The sequence below is a fragment of the Podarcis tiliguerta genome (genome assembly GCF_965153285.1).
Source record: "Podarcis tiliguerta genome assembly, chromosome: 2".
Classification (NCBI taxonomy): domain Eukaryota; kingdom Metazoa; phylum Chordata; class Lepidosauria; order Squamata; family Lacertidae; genus Podarcis; species Podarcis tiliguerta.
Genome location: NC_139535.1, coordinates 3263242 through 3286248, shown reverse-complemented (window position 1 = coordinate 3286248; position 23007 = coordinate 3263242). Strand labels below are relative to the sequence as shown.

The following is a 23007-nucleotide window of genomic DNA, read 5'->3' as shown; positions in this document are numbered from 1 at the left end:
AAAACCAGGTTGTAGTTTTTGGTGCCCTCTGGGAATTTCAAGGGGTCATTTGTTCTTGGCATTCGGATTCCAATAATCAGGGATCATTGTGTGAGCTCTGCGTTGCCCCTACCCTACCTGCCCAATGCACATAGTTACGCCCTCAGCTATTAGGTTCAAATCCCAGCTTCCCCAGAAAGCTCCCATGGTCACCTTGAGACAATTGCAACCTCCCATCTTAACCTACCTCGCAGGATTGTTGTGGAGGGAAAATAATAATAATAATAATAATAATAATAATAATAATAATAATAATTTTTTTTATTTATATCCCGCCCTCCCCAGCCGAAGCCGGGCTCAGGGCGGCTAACAACACTAAAATAGTGCAACATTATAAAAACATTATAAAAAATTAATTAAAATCAAATTCAAAATTGGTGGCAACCATAAACTAAAGTTTTGTAAAGATTGCCAAAGGAGGGAGTCAGGCTGCACCCTGACCAAAGGCCTGGTGGAACAGCTCTGTCTTGCAGGCCTTGCGGAAAGATGTCAGGTCCCGCAGGGCCCTAGTCTCTTGTGACAGAGCGTTCCACCAGATCGGGGCCGCAGCTGAAAAAGCCCTGGCTCTAGTTGAGGCCAGCCTAACCTCTCTGTGGCCTGGGACCTTCAAGATGTTTTTATTTGAAGACCGTAAGTTTCTCTGTGGGGCATACCAGGAGAGGCGGTCCCGTAGGTACGAGGGTCCTAGGCCGTATAGGGCTTTGAAGGTTAAAACCAGCACCTTAAACCTGATCCTGTACTCCACCGGGAGCCAGTGCAGCTGGTATAGCACCGGATGAATGTGCGAGGGAAGGGACCATGCACAGCCTCTTCAACAGATCAGTGGAATGAAAGGGAATTATTGCTATAAGCCAGCTGTAGCCCCCGTGGGGGGGGGAGGGAGGATGTGTACATCAAAATGATGAAGCTGGAAATTGCAAAATCCTTGCAAGAGCTCTGAGACTCCTTTTTTCCTCCCTCCCAGGAATCTAAAGCTTGTTTCAGCATCTGAGCTCCTCCGGAAGGATTTGAGAGGCTGACTCTACAAACCTAGCGAGGATGGAAGGAGGAAGGTGGACGGTTGACCTGGTCCGTCTGTCTCCTGCATCCCTCCCCAAAACCTCTGACTGGTCTCTCCCAGGACCCTCAGAGAGATCTGGTGAGTACCAGGAGCGAGAAGCAAAACTCCCTGGCAAGTGGAAAGGACAGAGAGGATATATATATATATATATATTGTGATGGGATGATGAGCTGCTTGTGCGTAAAATGCAAGTCCCTCAGAGTTTGATCAGGTTTTCAAACCTCTCCCTGTGACGGAGCCCCTCCAGCATGGCTGCGTCAATCGCTAGCAGAATCCGAAAGTGGTTGCTTTCGGAATCGTTTCCAACATAAAAGCTCCTTAACGGAAACACGTCTTCTGGACTCTCGGCGTGACAGTTTCCGGCGAGGAATGGGTGTCCCTATAGGAGGTCCTGAGACCTCCCCGCTGTTTTCGCTGGAAGCGTCTCTGAGCCATCCCTCCGACTCACCTTCCCTTGAAGTTCCTGCTCTCCCCCTACTGGTTCCCTCTTCAGCTGCCGCGTCTCTTTCAACCTCCGTGAGCCTTTGCACCTCCTGTCCTTCCGATGGCAGTTCCCTGACATCCACCTCCCCTCCAGGGCCCCCTTCACCCCCTCCCGTCTCCTCCCCTACGGGTTGTGAAGAGGTAAAACCCCTGAAAGAACCTTCCTCATCGTCCGAAGTTTTGAACACTTCCCTCCACTTGTTGCTGTCCCTGGTCTCTCGGTACTCCTCGTCATCGGAGTCCATTCCCTCTTCTAACTCCGACTCCGCGAATCCTTCCAGTTCCTCTTCCTCGTCGGTGGTGCCGAAATACTCCCTCCTAAACCTTGCTACCGGCTGTGGTTTCCTCGGGAATCGTAGGTGGAACGTTTCTGTTAAAACCTCGTCATTGACCTCACCTGCAGTCACCCAGGTGTTTTCTGACTCCGGTTCCCCTTCCCACGCCACCAAATACTCCACCTGATTTCCCTTCCACCTGGAATCGAGGATTTCCGCTACATGGTTGCTGCTTTCCCTTTCTTCCAAGGCTGGTCCCCTGGTGTGCTCCCCTTCACGTCCCCCCCAGTATGGTGACAGTAACGACCTGTGGCACACTGGGTGCAATTTCATGTGGTTGGGTAACCGGAGTTTGAAAGCCACTGGGTTGACCTGCTGAATGACCTCAAAGGGTCCCAATCTCTTGGGTCTTAATTTTTTACAACCCCCTTTGAACGGCAACCCTTGGGTTGACAGCCACACCTGATCCCCCACCCTTATGGTTTCACCTTCCCTTCTGTTCTTGTCTGCCTGCTTCTTATATTGTGCCTTGGCCCTTTCTAAGTTGAGCTGGAGCTGCTGATGGATCGCTTCCATCTCTTCTACAAAATGTTCGGCCGCTGGGACGCTCCATCTCTCGCCTCCATCCCCTGGAAATGCCCTGGGGTGACACCCATAATTAGCCAAAAAGGGGCTCATCCCTGTGGACACATTCTCCGCATTATTGTAGGCAAATTCTGCCAGCGCCAACTTTTCGACCCAATCGTTCTCTCTGTCATTGACATAGCACCTCAGATATTGTTGGAGGATGCCATTTGCTCTTTCCGCCTGCCCGTTGGTTTCAGGGTGCCGGGCAGTCGAAAAATTGACTTCCACGTGCAGCAAGCTCATGAGCTTCCTCCAGAACCTGGAAGTAAATTGTTTGCCGCGGTCTGAGATCACCCTCAAGGGGGCGCCGTGCAACCTAAAGATGTGTTCTACAAACAACTTCGCTGTTTCTTCCGCTGTGACTGCATGTGAGCATGCTACAAAGTGGCACATCTTAGTTAACAGGTCTACTACTACCATGATGGCTGTTTTCCCCTTGGATTTCGGCAGATCCGTCATAAAATCTATTGATACCGCTTCCCAAGGCCGTTCTGGTGTGGGTAATGGTTCTAATAACCCTGCCGGTGCCCTTCTTTCCCCTTTGGCTCTCTGACATTGGTCGCACCCTCTTACATACTCCTTCCCTCACCTTGGGCCACCAAAACTCCCTGATAACCATCCACATGGTCTTGTGTTGCCCAAAATGTCCCGCCGTGGGGCTATCGTGCAACTGCTTGAGTACTCTTCCCCTCAATTCACCTTCTGGTATATACAGTGCCCCTTTGTAATACAATGCCCCATTTCTTTCCTCAAAACCTTCGGGGCTCTCGCCCTCCCCCCTGAGACCTCTGAGCTTATCCTGGGCATACTCATCATTTTCCGTTTCCTCTACCAGTTCTCGTCGCCCCACCAGCGCCGCCCCACACACCCAGCGGTCCTCAGGGATGACATGTCTCTCTTCGATTGCCCCCTCCCCCCCCAAATACTCTGGTTTGCGTGAGAGAGCGTCCGCCCTGACGTTTTCTGGGCCTGGCACATAACAAATTTCAAAGTGGAATTTGGAGAATTCCTGTGCCCATCTCACTTGTCGTTGGTTGAGCACTCGAGCTGTTCTCCAATACTCCAAATTCTTGTGGTCGGTGCACACTTGCACCTTGTGTTGTGCCCCAATTAACAAATGTCTCCACCTCCGGAACGCTTCGTGAATGGCGAGTAGTTCCCTGTCATACACCGTGTAGTTCCGCTCGGACTTATTCAGCTTCCTCGAGAAGAAGGCACACGGTCTCCACTCCGACGTATTCCTTCCCGGTTGAAGAAGTACCGCCCCGATCGCCCGGTCGGACGCGTCTGTTTCCACTCTCATGGGTTTTCGTAAGTCCACATGCAGAAGTTGTTCTTCCGAGGCGAAAGCCCTTTTCAGTTCTTCAAATGCTCGCTCCGCCTCCGCCGTCCAAACAAATTTCTTCTTGCTGCTGAGGCAGTCGGTGATGGGCGCCGTCAAGTGTGCAAAGTTCTTGATGAACTTCCGATAAAAGTTCCCAAACCCCAGGAATCTTTGCACATCCTTCTTGGTCTTCGGTATCTTCCATTCCAGTACCGCTTGGACCTTGCCTGGATCCATGGCCAATCCTTTGTCTGACAAGCGGTACCCCAGGAATTCCACCTCCTTGGTATGAAACTGGCACTTCTCCAGTTTCACCCACAGCTGATTGGCTTGCAGCCTGCTCAACACTTCTCGCACGTCCCTCACATGCTGCTCCTCATCTTCCGAATACACCAACACGTCATCTAAAAAGGCCACACAATTCTTGTAGAGCAAAGGTCCCAAGACGTGGTTCATAAAACTTTGAAAGCACGCCGAGCCTGCTTGTAGACCGAAGGGCATAACGAGGTATTCAAATGCTCCCAAAGGGGTGAACATGGTGGTCTTCCATTCATCCCCCTTCCTTATGCGTATCAGATTGTACGCCCCCCGCAGGTCCAGTTTTGTAAAAATCTTCCCCTTCCTCACCCTGGTCAAAATGTCATCAATTCGGGGCATAGGAAAAGCCAGGGGTTCCGACACTGCATTCAGGGCCCTGAAGTCAACTATAAGTCTCGGCTTATCTGTGTCTTTTTTGTCCACAAAGAACACTGGGCTGCCCCCCACCGCTCGGGACTCTCTGATGAAACCTCGCTTCAGGTTTTTGTCAATGAACTCCCTCAACTCCTGCATCTCCCTGTCTGACATGGCGTACAGCTTGCCCACTGGGAGTTGGGCCCCAGGGAGTAGGTTGATTTGACAGTCAAAGGGTCTATGCGGCGGCAGTTTGTCTGCTTCCCTTTCGCTGAATACGTTGCTCAGATCTGCGTATTGCGGGGGCACCTTCCCTTTATCCATTACTTCCATCCCGGCTAGGGTGACTCTGGCTCCTCCCGGGACCTTCCCCTGCTTGCAGTGTTCCAGGCAATGCGCTGATCCAAAGGAGACCACCCTCTGATGCCAGCCCACTAGCGGATCGTGTAGCGCCAGCCAGCTCATCCCCAAAATGATGGGAGCTCCTCCCAAGGTGGCCACATTAAACGCTATCCGTTCGGTGTGCCTTGCCACCCTCATTATCATCGGGACTGTCTGTTGGCTAACTTCTCCTCCCAACAGCTCTCTGCCGTCAATCGTGGTCACCTGCAAGGGGTTACTTAAAGGGATGGTCTGTATCTGGTGCTCCGCTGCAAACTCCTTACTCATGAAATTACAGGAGCTGCCTGAATCCAAAAGTGCCTTGATCTGTAGTGGGTGTCCGTTTGGTAGCTCTAGCAACACCTCTATCACTAAAGCAGGTCTGGGAGGGTCTGGCGTGGGCACTTTCACTGCTCTTTGGCCTGGCTGCTGTGCCCCAACGGTGGCAGCCAGGCGTTGGCTTTTACTTGCTCCTTGCTTTCCTCCTCCTTCTCCCCAACAGCTCCTGCCATCCCTTGCCATTCCTTTCTTTGCGGGCAAACTCTGGCAAAGTGCCCTGGCTGTTGGCAGAGATAACATTTCTTGGCGCTCTTTCCCTCCTTCTTCCGCCCTTCACTGGGATTTGAAACTGCGCGCGCCCGCGCTGTTCCAACTTCCATCGGCTCTCCCGGCGGGAAAGGTGGCTCTGGAATGTCTGGAATGCGGAGCTCCCTCCAACGTTCTCCTTTCCCTTCCCGCCTTTCCAAAGCCCTCGCTTCCTGGCGCGCTCCTATGGCCAGCGCGGATTTGGTCAGCTGGTCCATAGACTCCGCCCTGGGCCCCCGGGAAAGTTCATCTTTAAGGGCCGAAGAAAGCCCCTCTTCGAAAAGCATCTGGATGGGTTCCGCCGATAGGTCCCACCCCAATTTATGAATCAACATAGTAAACTCAGTCCAGTACTCACGGACAGATCGGCTCCCCTGTTTGCAAGCCATTAACTGCCTCCGCGCCACTCCCTGCTCAATGTCGCTGGAAAACATCAGGTCCATGGCACGAAAAAACTTCCTCGTGTCCTTTAGGATCTCATTATTCACTGCCATCAGGGGTCTAACCCAGTCCTTCGCCCCCGATTCGAGATGGCCAATTACAAAAGCCACTCGTGATTCCTCGTCGGGGAAGTCATCAAACTGCAGGTTGAGAGCGTATTGCATCTCTGTTCTAAAGGCATGATAGTTTCTGGGATCCCCCCCGAATTTCTGCACCAATCCTGGCACCTTTCTGGCGAGTGGGGTGGCTTTCTCCTTCCCCTTTTCTGCATCCTGAGCCCTCCTCTCCTCAAGCCTCGCCGTTTGCATGGCAAGCTGGATCTCCAACGCCCTGTACCTTTCTTCTAGGCTTGGACCCCCTCCAGCTGCTCCTGCTCCTCCGGTTCCGGCTGGGTCGCTCATGATGCCTCTCCCTGCACAAGCTGGCTTTCGGTGACTTTCGGATTGCTGTGATGGGATGATGAGCTGCTTGTGCGTAAAATGCAAGTCCCTCAGAGTTTGATCAGGTTTTCAAACCTCTCCCTGTGACGGAGCCCCTCCAGCATGGCTGCATCAATCGCTAGCAGAATCCGAAAGTGGTTGCTTTCGGAATCGTTTCCAACATAAAAGCTCCTTAACGGAAACACGTCTTCTGGACTCTCGGCGTGACAGTTTCCGGCGAGGAATGGGTGTCCCTATAGGAGGTCCTGAGACCTCCCCGCTGTTTTCGCTGGAAGCGTCTCTGAGCCATCCCTCCGACTCACCTTCCCTTGAAGTTCCTGCTCTCCCCCTACTGGTTCCCTCTTCAGCTGCCGCGTCTCTTTCAACCTCCGTGAGCCTTTGCACCTCCTGTCCTTCCGATGGCAGTTCCCTGACATATATATATATATATATATATATATACACATACACACACACACACACACACACACACATACATAAATACATGTTTATCAGCCTTCAAGTGACCCTCAGATACTTGGTTGTTTTCTACTGCAAAATATGAATAAAAGAAAGCCGTTTTTAACCTAACGCAGAGCTTTCCAAACTTTTCATGTTGGTGAAACAGTTTTTAATCATGCCTCATTTTGCGACACAGTAATTCGGGTTTACTAGCAAACTGTGACACTCATCTTGGAAAGCTCTGACGTAATGCATAGCTAATCTCTGGACATCCCTCCCCTTCTCAAACAGGGGAGAAACCATTTGAATTCATGGAGTGTGGAAAGTGCTTCTGTCAGTTTACAAACCTTACTTACACAGGGGACAAGCCATTTGAGTGTGTGGAGCGCTGCAAGAGCTTCGCTAAGAATTGGAGCCTCTGAACACACCAGCGAGTGTTGTTGTTATAATCTGACAGAATTTCCTTTCCTAAAAACTTGGAACACAGACAGGAAGAGGTGGAAAGTCTGTTAAAATAAGAGATGTGCTAAATGGGCCTGTGTGTTTGGTAACTTTTTCCTCTACCTTGAAAGCCTAACAAGATTTTCCTTCCCTTGCCATGCAGGTGATGGAGAAGACAGCCGGAACTCTAGAGGACCACCTGTAGTTTCATTGGGAGTAAAGGAGAAACCTTTTAAATGTGTGGAATGTGGATTTTGCTTCCGTCATCATTCATACCTGAGGGCACATCAGCGGATTCACAGAGGAGAGAAGCCTTTTGAATGTATGGAATGTGGGAAATGTTTTAGCCGGAAGGAACACCTTACTTCACACCAAAGAACCCACACTGGGGAGAAGCCATTTAAATGTATGGAGTGTGGAAAGAGCTTCAATAGGAACAGCGCACTTACTTTACATCAGCGAACTCACACAGGTGAAAAACCATTTAAATGTATGGAGTGTGGAAAGGGCTTTAATAGGAGCGGACACCTTACTCGACATCATCGAATTCACGCAAGGGAGAAACTATTTAAATGTATGGAGTATGGAAGGACTTTCAGTACTGGTTCAACACTTAATATTCACCATCAAATCCACACAGGAGGAAAACTATATAAATGTATAGAATGTGGAAAGAGCTTCACTTATAGGGCAAATTGCAGAAGACATCAACAAACTCACACAGGGGAGAAACCATTTAAATGTATGGAGTGTGGAAAGAGCTTCAGGGATGGGTCAGGACTTACTAAACATCTACAAACTCATAAAGGGGAAAATAAAGTTTAAATGTATGGAGTTTGTGTGGTGTTCCGGTGTTTGTATGTAAATTTGTAGGCACATGTATTAATCTAGTGCACAAGAGGTAATGCTAGATAATTCAGGGGAGAGTGTGAATCTGGAGTCTTGGTGGTGAGTGAGCTGAGTTTTGATGCCCCCTTTTCACTGCCCAAACGATGGACCTACCTTGTCCTTTCGACCAGCATCACTGTTGAGATACAACAGGTGCTCACTACCTGAACTTTACGTAACCCTTTGAATACCATTTTTATAATACGATTTTCCAGCTGAGTGAAAAGATTTCTGTACTAAAAAATAATTCGGTATTTTAAAACTCATTGGCTGCATTTTCCATACCACAGGAACACTGACCATCCCCTGTGCTACTCATCAATGAGCTTTGAATGCTATATTAAGTCAATAGACCATGAGTAGACAATTTTTAAGAGCTACAGTACCTCACTTTATCTCGTAATCTGTTTGACCTCTTTTCTTCCTTCCTGCCTTCCATTTATTCAAACAAAGTATCACAGTTTGATTGGAGTGTGTGTGATTGTCAGTCTCATTAATTTGGTATCCCCCTGGGCTTAGGTTGCCTTGGGTTTCACGGTCTTGGGAGTTCCAAGTCCACAAGAGGCCAGGGATTTCCTCTCTTTTGGGGGGAGAAGGTGCGAGTGGGAGGGAGATGGTTTTAGCCTCTGCATAAATGCAAAGGGATTGGCTGGGGGCATAAGGGGTGCTGCTCCTGGACCCCCACATCTGACCATGTTTTGTTCACTCCATTTCCCACCATTTTTTCTGGGGCTGTCAGTGACCCTCAAGTGCTTGGTGACAGAACCTACTCAGCAGGAAAGCACTGCAGGACTGTTGTTCAGGGCCAGGAAGGGCGGAGGAGGGACTTCACTGAGAGCCAGTGTGGTGGTGTGGTTAAGAGCGGTAGACTCGTAATCTGGTGAACCGGGTTCGCTTCCCCGCTCCTCCACCTGCAGCTGCTGGGTGGCCTTGGGCCAGTCACACTTCTTTGAAGTCTCTCAGCCCCACTCACCTCACAGAGTGTTTGTTGTGGGGGAGGAAGGGAAAGGAGAATGTTAGCCGCTTTGAGACTCCTTAAAGGGAGTGAAAGGCGGGATATCAAATCCAAACTCCTCCTCCTCCTCCTCTTCTTCTTCACTGAGCATCCCCTCTTCTCTACAAGGTGTATCCAGAGTGATGCCCCCAGAACCGGTCCAACCAAGTGGGTGGCAGGATCTATAGGAGAAGCAGATCCCAATATGGATTATCTTTATTCCCCTCCCCCTTTGTTCCTGATGTAGATCTTCACTCACCCCTTCTTCCTTGGTGGGTGCCATTTTGTGCATTGTCTCAGGTGCCCAAGTGTTTTGGGAACAGGCCTGGGCTTTCCCCCCCATGTTGATGTTGGGCAGAACACTTTGAGTTTTGTCAAGTTCAAATTTTAATTGTTCTAGCCCAATGGTTTTCAACTGATGAGTTGAGGCTCCGTGGGGAGACTTGAGGAATGTTCGAGGGGCCATGGTGGGCATCTTCCCACCCCTTCCCTTTATTTACTTGCTTGCCCATGTCTTCCTGCATCTCTGTCTCCTTGGGGTCCTCCTCCTCCTCCTCACTGCCTTTGCCCTTCCCCTCGGGAGTCTTCCCCTCACCCCTTCCTTCTGAATTTGCATCAGCCACTAGCCAAAGCTATAGACTAAAACACAAAGCGCTGAGGAGACAGCCAAATGCTTGCCGTAGCTATGCAAAATAGGGAAGTTGTAAAAGGTAAAGGGACCCCTGACCATTAGGTCCAGTCGTGGCCGACTCTGGGGTTGCGGCGCTCATCTCGCTTTATTGGCCGAGGAGGCCGGCGTACAGCTTCCGGGTCATATGGCCAGCATGACTAAGCCGCTTCTGGCAAACCAGAGCAGCACACGGAAACGCCGTTTACCTTCCCGCCAGAGCAGTACCTATTTATCTACTTGCACTTTGACGTGCTTTCAAACTGCTAGGTTGGCAGGAGCAGGGTCTGAGCAACGGGAGCTCACCCCGTCGCGGGGATTTGAACCGCCGACCTTCTGATCGGCAAGTCTTAGGCTCTGTGGTTTAACCCACAGCGCCACCCGCATTGACATCAATACAAAGGCCAGAATTAATACACGATCCTCTGGCCGCAGATAAAACATGGGAAGCAAGCAATAGGATTTCTTTTGATTAAAAATAAATAAATTGTGCAATGTTAGAAAGAGAATCAGATAACAGAACATATTCTAGTTGCCCCTGCTTAAATATTCTGCAGTTTTTCCTGTCTGCTGTTTATCTTCATTTTCATCTAGAAGAAGAAAGGACACAGCTGAGCTGGGATGGATAGTAGCAGAGGGGTAATAACGTCGCTCCTCAAATCCTTAAGAGTGCAAGCCAGCAGCAATTGAGCTACAGATACAATACTGACATCTCCACATGGACAAGTACATGTGTGTACAGTAATACCTCGGGTTACAGACACTTCAGGTTGTGTTTTTTCGGGTTATGGACCTGCCAAAACCAAGAAGTACCAGAATGGGTTACTTCCGGTTTTCGGCGGTCACGCATGAAAAGGCCCTGGCTCTGGCTGAGGCTAATCTGACTTCCTTAGGGCCCGGGACCTCTAGGGTGTTACTATTTATGGACCTTCAGGTTCTCCGTGGGGCATACTATATCGTGGGGCATGGTCTTCTCCCTGGTCCTCTCATAGGCCATCAGCTCAAATGAAGAGCAGGCTTACTTCCATTTGAGGAACGACGGGGTTCTGTTCAAGCTGGATAGAACCCGAACCGATGGCTTCAACTTACAATAAAGGAGATGCCTACTACACATCAGGAAGAACTTTCTGACAGTAAGAGCTGTTTGAAAGTGGAACAGACTCCCTCGGGAGGTGGTGGACTCCCCTTCCATGGAGTTTTTAAAGCAAAGATTGGATGGTCATATGCCATGGATGCTTTAGTTGAGGTCCCTTCCCTTGGGTCCCTTCCAACTCTATGATTCTATGGCCTTGAGCAAGTTGCTAGGCAACAGAAAATTTCCCCAGCAAGAGGTGTCCTTCTCAGGGCATGCGATCAACTCAGTCTGGGTCAGTGTAAATGAGTATGTGAATGGGTCAGCATTAGGTCTCTGGCTGCATGGCTAAAAAGAGACAATTATTATGTTTCTTTTGTTTGTTTCTATGTTAATGACCGGGGATGCGGGTGGCGCTGTGGGTAAAAGCCTCAGCGCCTAGGGCTTGCCGATCGAAAGGTCGGCGGCTCGAATCCCTGCGGCGGGGTGCGCTCCCGTTGTTCGGTCCAAGCGCCTGCCAACCTAGCAGTTCGAAAGCACCCCCGGGTGCAAGTAGATAAATAGGGGCCGCTTACCAGCGGGAAGGTAAACGGCGTTCCGTGTGCTGCGCTGGCTCGCCAGATGCAGCTTGTCACACTGGCCACGTGACCCGGAAGTGTCTCCGGACAGCGCTGGCCCCCGGCCTCTTGAGTGAGATGGGCGCACAACCCTAGAGTCTGGCAAGACTGGCCCGTATGGGCAGGGGTACCTTTACCTTTTTATATTAATGACCAGCGTAAAGTTGTGTAAATAATAAAGACTCTGAGAAACAACAAAAAGAGAGAGAGAGAAAAACACAAACAAATGGTGTTTATTCCAGAGATAGCTGGAATGTTGCTGCTGCTGTAAAGAATTAAGAGATGCAGGAAATATTTTCTGTAAAAGGAACTCTGCTGCAGAAAGAAAATGATGAAACCAACAATGTAATATATTTAGCCTCATCTATTTAGCCTTTATTCTATTCAGCAATTATTGCATTTTAATATTTTGCTGGAAGCCACCCAGAGTGGCTCGGAAAACCCAGCCAGATGGGTGGGGTATAAATAATTTAAAAATTAAAAGCAAAAAATATATATTTTTTGCATGACAATAAAATCATAAAAGACACAGAGGGGAAACCATCCATTTAAACATTTAATTAAAACAATTTAATTTTTAAAATCTCTGCTAAATATCCTGAAACCATCTCCATGGTTTCAAGTACGTATACCATTCCTCAACAGATATTGGATTGCAAATTCTTTTTTGAATAATTTATTTATTATTAATGTTGCAATATGCATATTGTCAGGGCTGGCTCCTGGTCCCAGCTCACAGAGGACCAACGCTGGCTGGTATTTATGTACAAAAGTCTTTATTGAAGTACAGTTTCCATTTCCACGCCGCAGCGCTCCAGCTCTACGTCTAGACTTTAGACCGGCGAAGCTCCATCTGAGTCTCCGCCCCCTGTACACCAGTTTAAGACTCTAGCTTTACTCCACCTCTTCTTTCTCCTCTGGGTCCTGCTGCCCTCCGGGGCCCCTGTCTCCCTGGATTCTTCTGAGGCTGACGATGACCCCCCTGACTCCTCCCGCTCTCTTCGGCGGGCTTTAGGACCCGGCTCTCTTCCCGGGCTGCCAACTGTGCCTCCCTCCTGTACATTTGAACTTGGCGCGCGCGCGCGTTTAACTTTCCTGATGACCGTTTCCTCACTCCCCGACGGAGGTGTGGTCAATCCTGCCTCATGTTCTCCCGCTGGCAGCGCGCCACCTGATCCCGATGCCTGGGACTCCTCCCCCCTACTGCACTCTGGGGGGGACGTGGGCCCGGATTTCCAACTGCTACTCTCTGAGTCCCCTCTGCCCCCTTCTTCCCGAGGTGTTCCCCTGGGCACTCCCCTTGCCCTGACCATGGGAGCTCCTTTCTGTGAATCGTCCGATTCACTGGAAAGACTCAGAGACCTCAGATCGCTGTCATCGCTGACATTTCCTTCGGACTCCTCCCCTTCACTCTCCATTTCCTCCTTATCCTGTGCCTCTGCTCCTGAACCCCTGACACATATGAAATCTTTACATAATGATGAATTACAAATTCATTGCAAGTAGCTCAGGTATCCCCAAACTTGGCCCTCCAGATGCTTTGGGACTACAACTCCCTAGCTCATCCCTAGCTAACAGGACCAGTGGTCAGGGATGATGGGAATTGTAGTACCAAAACATCTGGAGGGCTGAGTTTGGGGATGCCTGAAGTAGATACTTTAAGCTTCAAATGGGTCTCCAGTAGGTCTCTCTCTAAAGAATGTCAGACAGAGGACAGTCCAAAATTATATGATATATTGTCTCTAGTGTTTTCACTCCACAAAATAGCAAATCTATATAGTAGCAAATTTATGATGGTATAAGTTTTTATGGACTACCGTTCATTTCAGCATCATGGCATGCATCTGATGAGTTAGATTGGGGTGGCCCAACCTGCAGCTCACCAGGCCTTTGCCGCAGCCCTTGCCCTCAGCTCCGTTCCTGCCCTTCAGCGGCTCTTCCGACTTCCCTGTCCCACAGAGGAGGAGGAGGAGCTTGTTGACACGCAGAGGGCTGGGAGGCCAGCTTGCAAGCCCCAGCTGTGCCATCTCCTTCCATCAGCAACCTGGGCTTAAAAGCTTAAAAGCCAGGACACACTATCAGCAGATAGAACTGCGCACACAGAATAGGCGTGAGGCTTTTGAAAGCATACTACAACTAGAGATTTAGTAATCATAAATCAGGACAAAGAAACATGTTGTCTATCTCTCATGTCATCTCAGAGAGAACAAGAAAAGCAAAAGCTATACACACAAGTTCCCAGCATACTGTGCTGAAATGTAAACAGACATGTGACACGTAACAATCCCATGTCTGTTCCTTAAGGTGGAACGGAAATGTCAACAGAGTTTCCTCCTCTCACTGCTTAGGTGTTGGGCTCTCTCAACTGCAAACAAGTGCTGCTAACAAGGGAGTACATGCATGGAAGGGGGATGACTACAATGGGGAGAGCTGGACGCAAAATTTCTGGACATTTTGAGGCCCCACCTTTTGATTGGCGGTGTGATGGCCTGGGAATCTGATTCAGAGGCTGAACCTGAGGAATCCCAGCCTGCACAGGAGTCCCCACCTCCAGGGCCGGCTGACCCGGGGAAGGGGTTTGAACCTGAAGGGCCCTCACCGCCTCGTGCCTTTGCTGGGTTAAAGATTGGATTGTTATTAAAAACACAGACCTGTTCGATTTAGAAGGTTTCAATATAAGATTTGGTTGGCACGCATATTTGTGGCGTAATAAGGAAAAGGCCCACAAAGGATTTTCTAATCATATTATTAGAGGGCCACTGTTGGAAGTATGGGAGAGAAACAAAAAATTACTGGAAAGAAACACCCCTTGGTGGTTATCACCAATCGACATCTTAACAACAACAAAAATAAATACTGAAGGAGAAAGATGGACTTATGAAGATTTGTTAGTAAAAACAGAAAATGGATGGAAGATTAGGCCATATGAAGAGATAAAGAATAAACTAACAGGCTGGATCCAATTTCACCAAATCAACGCTTTGTGGACCAAAGACAAAAAGATTGGGATGAGCGGAAAAAAATCCAGATTCCAGGTAGAAATATTGGGAAACAAATCAAAACTCCTATCAAAAATGTACAGCCAGTTGCTAGAATGGGATACCAAAGATGAAGAAATAAAAGAAGTAATGGTGAAATGGGCGATAGACTTTGGATACAACATAGAGTTTGGTAAGTGGAAGAAACTTTGGAATAAAGGCATGAAATTCTCCGCATGTACAACACTTAGAGAGAGCATGGAAAAAATGATGTACAGGTGGTACATCACGCCTGTAAAATTAGAAAAAATGTACAAAACCAGAGACAAATCATGCTGGAAATGTAAGATTAAGGAAGGCAATTTTTATCACATGTGGTGGTCTGGTGAGGTAATTAAAAAAAAACCCGAGGCCTTCCTTCTGGGGATAATTGGAGAAGAAATTAAAAAGGAAGACCAAACACTTTTCCAATATGCAACAGTGGCTGCTAGAACACTAATAGCACAAAACTGGAAGACATCAAAAATCCCAACTATAAATGATTGGCAATCTAAACTATTTGAATATATAGAATTGGCAAAAATGACACAGAAAATAAGAAACCAAAAAGGTACAAAGTTTAATAATGAATGGAATAAATTTATGACATATATTGAAACAGATGTAAAAAAATTTAAAATCACAGTAGGCTCGATATAACGCCTGCGACGTAAAGAGTTTTAAGAAAACAAAACTGCAGATAGAAAACCTTTTGTAACATAATCCGAAACCGAATTGAAGGGAAGTCAATTATTGTTGTGTTATTTAGTTATTGTAAGTTTAATTTGTTGGCGTTTTATGTTATGCAATGTTTTTCTTTTCTTTGTTGTTCTTTGGTTTTGTCTTTTTTCTTGTTTTAATGTTTGGCGTTGTATAATGAATTGAAACTAATAAAAATTAAAGTAAAAAAAAATAAGAAGAAGAAGCCGAAGGGCCCTCACCTGTGCCGGATCCTCAGAGCAGACACCAGATGAATCCACTCTGGCTCTGGAGGCGATTGAGGACCCATTGCCTGCAGGTGCTCCTCTCCCAGCTCTGTCAGGGGAAGGTGAGGTTGCCTCTGGGTCCAGTAACCCTCCAGCCTCTCCTGAGCTGCAGAGGCTCAGGGCAGAGAGGTGGAGGGAACTAGGTTCTCTCAGGAGGAGTGCTCGCCTTAAGGCCAGGAGAGGCGAGTCACCTGTGGACCGGGACCGCCCTAGGCCTCAGAGGAGATAAAGGCCAGTCAGCCCAGTCCCAGGTTGCGGGAACAACCTCGTTGGTAACCTGTTCCTGCCGGCACCCTGAGCTGCTCTCCTGCGTTCCTGACCACGGCAGACTCCTCGCTTTGCACCTCACTTTGCCCCTGACGGACAGCCTCCTTACCCTCGACCTAGGACCTGACTTCGACCACGCTGCACGGTAACCCCCCGGGACCAGCACAGGCGAGCTGGCTTGGTGATGCAGAGTGAGAAGCAGAGTGGTTTGGCGGTGGTGCCCCTTTGAGGGAAGCAGCAATGGCAATGGCAACAGGAGGTCGGAGCAGAGCTTCCTGGCCAGAAGGAGGCTGCAGAGCCAGGTGTCCCCCATCTCAGATGTGTGCACATCTGGTTCCCTCTTGAATGTGAATGCAGATGCCATGTATCAGCAAATTCTAAATGGGCATATGCTACAGACATTTGCTGGCTGCTGACACCTTTCCGTGGGATATGCAGTGCTTGTTGCCTGAAGCAGACTTCAGACTGATCCAGCAGCGCTCTGCATATGTTCTTGTGAACGGGTGGCTGGTTCTCATGGAGGGACGCACACTTTCCTGGAGGTCCTCCCAAGCCCATTACATTTCCTGCAAATGTCCCAAGCAGGATGCAGAATTCTTTGGTCAGAGGGGCAGGGGGACGCCCACCTGTCGGAGTCCTGTAAACTCTTCAGCACACATCCGAAAGATATGTGAACACATAGCAGAGTCAGCGAAAGCAAGATTGCACAGGAAATGTGGCGTCAAGCATTTATTATTTACAGCAAAGGAAACGAAAGAAACATGGCGTGAGTGTCTTCTCACACATCTCTCTGTCTGGAGAGAGAGAGAATCAAAGAGCAGAGGTTCGTCAACCTGACTTCCACTTATACACAAAGAATGATAAGAAATGGAAACATCCAATCATGTGACTCTCTGCAATAGTAGCATTGAAAATACTGACGGGATCATAAAAAAAAATTATTCCTCCAGCATTTGAGGTGGCTTTTTCTTTCCTCAAATGCTCATATGAAAAGATTTAACACTGGACTTCCCGTTGTCTCCATACTTTATTTAACCATTATGGACTTATTGCAAAAACACATCCACATGTTGTATAATAAAATATTATTTCTCCTGTGTCCTTTTTCTTACTTAAAACAGCTACAGATGTTATTCAAAGGCTGTGACCGAGTTCAAGCTGCAACAACTGTTCTTAAGATATCTTTTTAAAACTTCCCATTTTGAAATAAATACTTGTTTTGAATTATCTTTTATTTTTTTGGCTAGATTGGCTAGCTCTGCATATTAGACCAATTCTTGTAACCATTCTAACCTGGAAGGAACTTTTATCACTCTTCCAATTTGTCGCTATTAGGACTCTAGCGGCAACAGTGGCGTATAAAAAGACCTCTCTTACATTTCTAGGAATATCGGGGCCTGTGATAAAAAGGCTTCTGGTTTTTTGGGGAAACAAACATGTAACATTTTTTAAAGTTCTATATAGATGTCATCCCAGAAAACCTTGATTTTTTTTACACAGCCACCACATATGGAACATTGTGCCTGTTCCTTCTCCATATCTCCAACAATTACTAGAAACGTTTTTATACATTTTTTAAAACTTTCCATGGGGTCAAATACCAAAAGTATTGCATTTTTTTTTTTTTTAATTTCCCCTTAAGGTATAGCCCACTGTTAATTTCAAATTTACTTTCCATAAATATTCCCACTCTTTCATATCTGTTATACCCCAAATCCTGGGCCCATTGAATCATGACAGCTTTAACCTACTCCTCCTTGACTTCCCAGTCAAGAAAAAGAAGAAGAGTTTGGACTTGATATCCCGCCTTTCACTCCCTTTAAGGAGTCTCAAAGCAGCTAACAATCTCCTTTCCCTTCCTCCCCCACAACAAAAACTATGTGAGGTGAGTGGGGCTGAGAGACTTCAGAGAAGTGTGACTAGCCCAAGGTCACCCAGCAGCTGCATGTGGAGGAGCAGAGACACGAACCCGGTTCACCAGATTACAAGTCCACCGCTTTTATTAATAGCTGTTTTCACATACAAAATCAGTGTGATACCTTGGTTTACGAACTTAATATGTTCAGGAAGTCTGTCCTTAAACCAAGGCATGCTTTCCCATAGAAAGTAATGGGAAATGGATTAATCCATTCCAGACAATGAAAAAACACACCCTAAAACAGCAATTTAACATGAAGTTTGCTATCTAACAAGTCCACTGATCCATAAAAGGATGGCAATAATCAATGTACTGTACAATAAAATAAATCAGTATTGTAGATGATAAAAATTAAAATTATTTTTTTTTCTTACATGCACTGATGATAGTAATTGTTTGGATGAGGGACTTTTATAATCATAATTTATTATTCATACCCCGCCCATCTGGCTGGGTTTCCCCAGCCACTCTGGTTGGCTTCCAACTGAATATTAAAAACAATACAGCATTAGACATTAAAAACTTCCCTAAAGAGGTCTGCCTTCAGTTGTCTCTTAAAAGTAAAATAGTTGTTTATTGCCTTGACATCTGCTGGGAGGGTGTTCCACAGGGCAGGCGCCACCACCGAGAAGGCCCTCTGCCTGATTCCCTGTATCCATTTCTGCAGTCACACAATCAACCAGTAGCTGACCTGGGTTCCACACAGTCACAAAAACAAGTCACAAAAACGAAGTCACAAGTCACAGTCGCAAAAACGAAGTCACAAGCCACAGTCAAATGTCAGTACCATAAAACGAAGAACAAGTTACAGTAAAAAAAAGATGAAAAAGTCACACAAACAAAAACACAAAAGATAGCAAAAACAAAAGCTCCAAATATCATCTCTGTGTTATGTGGGTGCTCCGGACTCAACGGCAAACAGACTCAACAGGAAGCCTCTGATTAGGAGTGGGGGACTCAATTTACAAATGGAACACACTCAACAGGAAGCGGAACATGTTCTGTTTCCAAGGCAAAGTTCACCAACCCAAACACCTACTTACAGGTTTCCAGCGTTCTTATTCCAAGTTGTTCATAAACTAAGTTGTTCTTAAACCAAGGTACCACTGGAGTTGGCACTGGGAATCTGATTAACCCACATATTGTGAAAAATATCCATTGCCCTGATTCAGTCCACAAGTGACAGCATTGAACCTCTTGGTTCATTGTCATGCTAGTCTGCCTTTGAGGTTCATTTGTTCCAGAAAAGTGAACAAAATACAGTGAATGTGTTTCCACACTGCCCCATCGAAAAATCCCTCAAATTATGTCCAGGGTGAACTCCAGCATTCTAGAATTCTATGTAAAAGAATGAACATCGAGTGAATGTTCACTAAGTTTCTCATGTTGACTGAAGCTCTTTCCACACTCCAAGCATTTAGTGTTTCACCCCGTGTGAGTACGTTTATGTAAAGTAAGGTGTGTCCTCCGACGGAAACTCTTTCCACACTCCATACATTTAAATGGTTTCTCCCCTGTGTGGGTTCGATGATGAATATTAAGGGAGCAACTTTCACTGAAGCTCTTTCCACACTCCATACATTTAAAGGGTTTCTCCCCTGTGTGAGTTCGTTGATGCGAATTAAGCTGATTCTTCCAACTGAAGCTCTTTCCACACTCCATACATTTAAAAGGTTTCTCCCCTGTGTGAGTACGTTTATGTAAAGCAAGCAGTGCACTCTGATGGAAACTCTTTCCACACTCCATACATTTAAATGGTTTCTCCCCTGTGTGAGTTCTCTGGTGTTTGTTAAGTTTATCACGTCGACTGTAGCTCTTCCCACACTCCACGCATTTAAAGTGTTTCACCCCTGTGTGAGTTTGCTGGTGAGAGCTAAGGGCTCCACTCTGACTGAAGCTCTTTCCACATTGCATACATTTAAATGGTTTCTCCCCTGTGTGAGTTCTCTGGTGTTCACTAAGTTTATCACGTCGACTGAAGCTCTTTCCACACTCCAAGCATTTAAAGTCTTTCACCCCTGTGTGAGTATGTTTATGTGTGTTAAGGTGTGCACTCTGACTGAAGCTCTTTCCACACTTCATACATTTAAATGGTTTAACCCCTGTGTGAGTTCGCTGATGTGTACGAAGGTGGGAACTCTGACTGAAGCTCTTTCCACACTCCATACATTTAAATGGTTTAACCCCTGTGTGAGTTTGCTGGTGAGTTCTAAGGGCTCCACTCTGACCAAAGCTCTTTCCACACTCCATACATTTAAGTGGTTTCTCTCCTGTGTGTGTTCGTTGATGTTCTGCATGTGTTCGACTATCAGTGGAAGTCTTTCCACATTCCAAACATTTAAATAATTTCTCCCCTGTGTGAGTTCGCCGATGTGAAGTGAGGTGTGTCTTTCGTCTGAACCACTTTCCACACTCTAGACATTCAAATGGTTTCTCCCCTGTGTGAGTCCGTTGATGTAAACGAAGTGAACTAATATGACGGAAGCTCTTTCCACACTCCATACATGTGAATGGCTTTTCCCCTGTGTGAATTAGTTGATGCTTTTTAAGTGTTCCCTTGTCATTGAAGCTCTTTTTACACTCCATACATTCAAATGGTTTCTCCCCTGTGTGGGTGTAATGATGTACAGCAAGGCTTGAACCAGAACTGAAACTCTTTCCACACTCCATACATTTAAATGGTTTCTCCCCTGTGTGACTTCGATGATGCATATGAAGGGACCAACTTTCGCTGAAGCTCTTTCCACACTCCATACATTTAAATGGTTTCTCTCCTGTGTGAGTCCGTTGATGTCTTTTAAGTTTTCCACTCGCACTGAAGCACTTCCCACACTCCACACATTCATATTGCTTTTTCCCTGTATGAATTCGCTGATGTTGCTTAAGAGTGGCATTACTACTATAACTCTTTCCACACTCATTACACTGAAATGGTTTTTCCCCTGTTTGAGTTTGTTGATGGTTTGTAAGGTTTCCACCATCAATACAGCTCATTCCACATTCTGCAGAGTTCTGTCGATTGTCTGCACCACCTGCTTTGGAGCAAAGGGAGAAATGCTTTTAGGGTTTCAAGGAGCATCTTTGTATGAAGGGAGATATATAAATTACATACAGAATGATAATTGTATAGGAAAAAAATAAAGTGGTAGAAGTGTTTCAAAAAATAATAATAATCTATAATTACTAAAAGCATTTCCACAACACCCTTTTCCCATATTTCTGTATTAGTTTAGGTAATCATCATCATTTAATCATGTAGTGGGGGGGGGGGACATGTAAAATCAAAACGCTGTGAGAGGGAAAAGGTTTCTGGCTTCTCTATGAAAGCAGATTCCAGAAACAAAGAGGAGCATGGGAAAAGGCCTCTCTGCTTCCTTCTTCCTGCCTTTTCTCTCCTCTCCATCTTTTCCCTTTGCCAATGTGTTTCCCTCCTCCTGTCTCTATCCACCCCTGCGCCCATCTCTTATCCCCTGCAACTCACCAGATCTCGCTGAGGGCCCTGGGAGGGAATGCTCAACAGTTTTGGAGAGGGATGCAGGAGGCAGCCTGACCAAGTCAACCGTCCATCTTCCTCCTTCCATTCTAGCTAGGTTTGCAGAATCAGACTCTTTCATCCTTCCTGAGGAGCTCCCAAGCGAAAACAAGCCGCAGGTTCCTGAGGGAATAAGAAACAAAAGGAGCCTCTCATTTACCTGTTGAAGGATGTCTTTCACTGTTTCCATAGTGAAAGAGGGTGCCTTCCTCCTGAAACCCACCATGCAAGAAAAATAGGTCCTGCCCCAATGTGGAATAAATGAATGAAAATGAATCCTTAGCTGAATCAAAGGATTCTCCCTAAACTCCTTTTCGTGTTAGAGGATGCAATTAAGACTAAGAAAGATTAAGAATGTGTTCAAGGCCCATGCTGACCCTGAGAGTGATAGATGTACAGTTTAGAGGTGACTCGAGATAACAAGGAGAAAAAGCAGGTGATAGTTTAAGAACTAGTACACATGTTCAAACGCTTCATGGACACGCACCCCTAAAGGAGAAACGGCGAATTTGAATGGACATGGGATGCATGTTATTGATGGGTGACATATGTGTAGGTGGATTGGGAAGCCTGTAAACTGCAATTTCTTAACCAATGGGAATTGTAGGAGGGATATTCAAACACTTTTAGGTTATAAATTATGTGTGATGTAAGCTGGAATGAACACTCCTTTACGGCGTGAGCCTGTGCAGTCCTGTTACGGCAATAAATCTAGTGATGCCCGATCGTGGTGTAAACTCCTTTTTTACACAGAGTAAATTGACGCCCTCTGGATAATGATTCCTTGGGACTTAATTTGTCCAACAATTTTGGTGGAGCATGCAGGCAGGTAAACCCAGATCGCCAACCTCACCTAGCGAAGCCCGGACGACACCTTTAGCGCATGACCGGTCCGACGGAGTTCTTTTGCCGCTGGGACCTCAGAAGCCCACCAACTTAAGGGGAGACCTGTCAGACTCTATACCAGGGGTCAGCAAACTTTTTCAGCAGGGGGCCAGTCCACTGTCCCTCAGAACTTGTGGGGAGGGACGGATTATATTTTGAAAAAAATATATGAACACATTCCTATGCCCCACAAAGAAATTGACGCCCTCTGGGTAAAGATCCCTGGGACATATTTGTCCAACACCTTGCCAATGTGTTTCCCCCCCTCCTGTCTCCATCCATCCCTGCCCTTTTCCCCTGCAACTCACCAGATCTCTCTGAGGGCCCTAGGAGGGAATGCTCAACAGTTTTGGGTAGGGATGCAGGAGGCAGTCTGACCAAGTCAACCGTCCATCTTCCCCCTTCCATCCTCGCCAGGTTTGCAGGATCAGACTCTTTCAAACTTCCTAGGGAGCTCAGAAGCCAAAACAAACTGCAAGTTCCTGAGATAATAATAATAATGATAATGATGATGATGATGATAATAATAATAATAATTTATTCCCCGCCACTCTGGGCAGCTTCCAATCTCCCCAGCCACTCTGGGCAGCTTCCAATCACATGTTAAAAACAATACTGCATTAAATATTAAAAACTTCCCTAAACAGGGCTGCCTTCAGATGTCTTTTAAAAATAGGATAACTGCTTATTTCCTTGACATCTGAAGGGAGGGTGTTCCACAGGGTGGGAGCCACTACCGAGAAGGCCCTCTGCCTGGTTTCCTGTAACCTCACTTCTCACAATGAGGGAACCGCCAGAAGGCCCTTGGCGCTGGACCTCAGTGAACGATGGGGGTGGAGACACTCCTGCAGGTATACTGGACCGAGGCCGTTTGGGGCTTTAAAGGTCAGCACCAACACTTTGAATCATGCTCGGAAACGTACTGGGAGCCAATGCAGATCTCTCAGAACCAGTG

At 46.9% G+C, this 23007-nt stretch overlaps 2 protein-coding genes across 4 annotated transcripts in view; one reads left to right on the top strand and one right to left on the bottom strand.

Annotated features, from left to right (window-relative positions):
- The first annotated feature begins 1019 nt into the window (after positions 1-1019).
- LOC310670862 (uncharacterized protein) lies at positions 1020-8406 on the top strand. Its single transcript, XM_083426677.1, has 2 exons — positions 1020-1177; positions 7373-8406. Exons 1-2 carry the CDS (start codon positions 1078-1080, stop codon positions 8032-8034), a joined length of 762 nt encoding a protein of 253 aa, XP_083282803.1. The 5' UTR covers positions 1020-1077; the 3' UTR covers positions 8035-8406.
- An 8013-nt stretch (positions 8407-16419) lies between these two features.
- LOC310670337 (uncharacterized protein) overlaps positions 16420-23007 on the bottom strand; it is a 21502-nt gene continuing 14914 nt past the window's right edge. For all 3 annotated transcript variants that reach the window (XM_083425532.1, XM_083425533.1, XM_083425531.1), the window contains exons 2-4: positions 22361-22534; positions 21117-21290; positions 16420-20670 (exon numbers count right to left, since the gene is read on the bottom strand). In XM_083425532.1, the coding sequence (XP_083281658.1) occupies positions 19061-20670; positions 21117-21290; positions 22361-22460 (1884 nt within the window). In that variant the 5' untranslated portion in view covers positions 22461-22534 and the 3' untranslated portion in view covers positions 16420-19060. The remainder of the gene's footprint in view (positions 20671-21116; positions 21291-22360; positions 22535-23007) is intronic.

Bases quoted from the DNA above. Each gene is read 5' to 3' on its own strand.
- LOC310670862 (XM_083426677.1), top strand. From the start codon at position 1,078: ATGGAAGGAGGAAGGTGGACGGTTGACCTGGTCCGTCTGTCTCCTGCA. The intron at 1,178-7,372 runs GTGAGTACCAGG...CTTGCCATGCAG, and splicing joins AGGACCCTCAGAGAGATCTG to GTGATGGAGAAGACAGCCGG.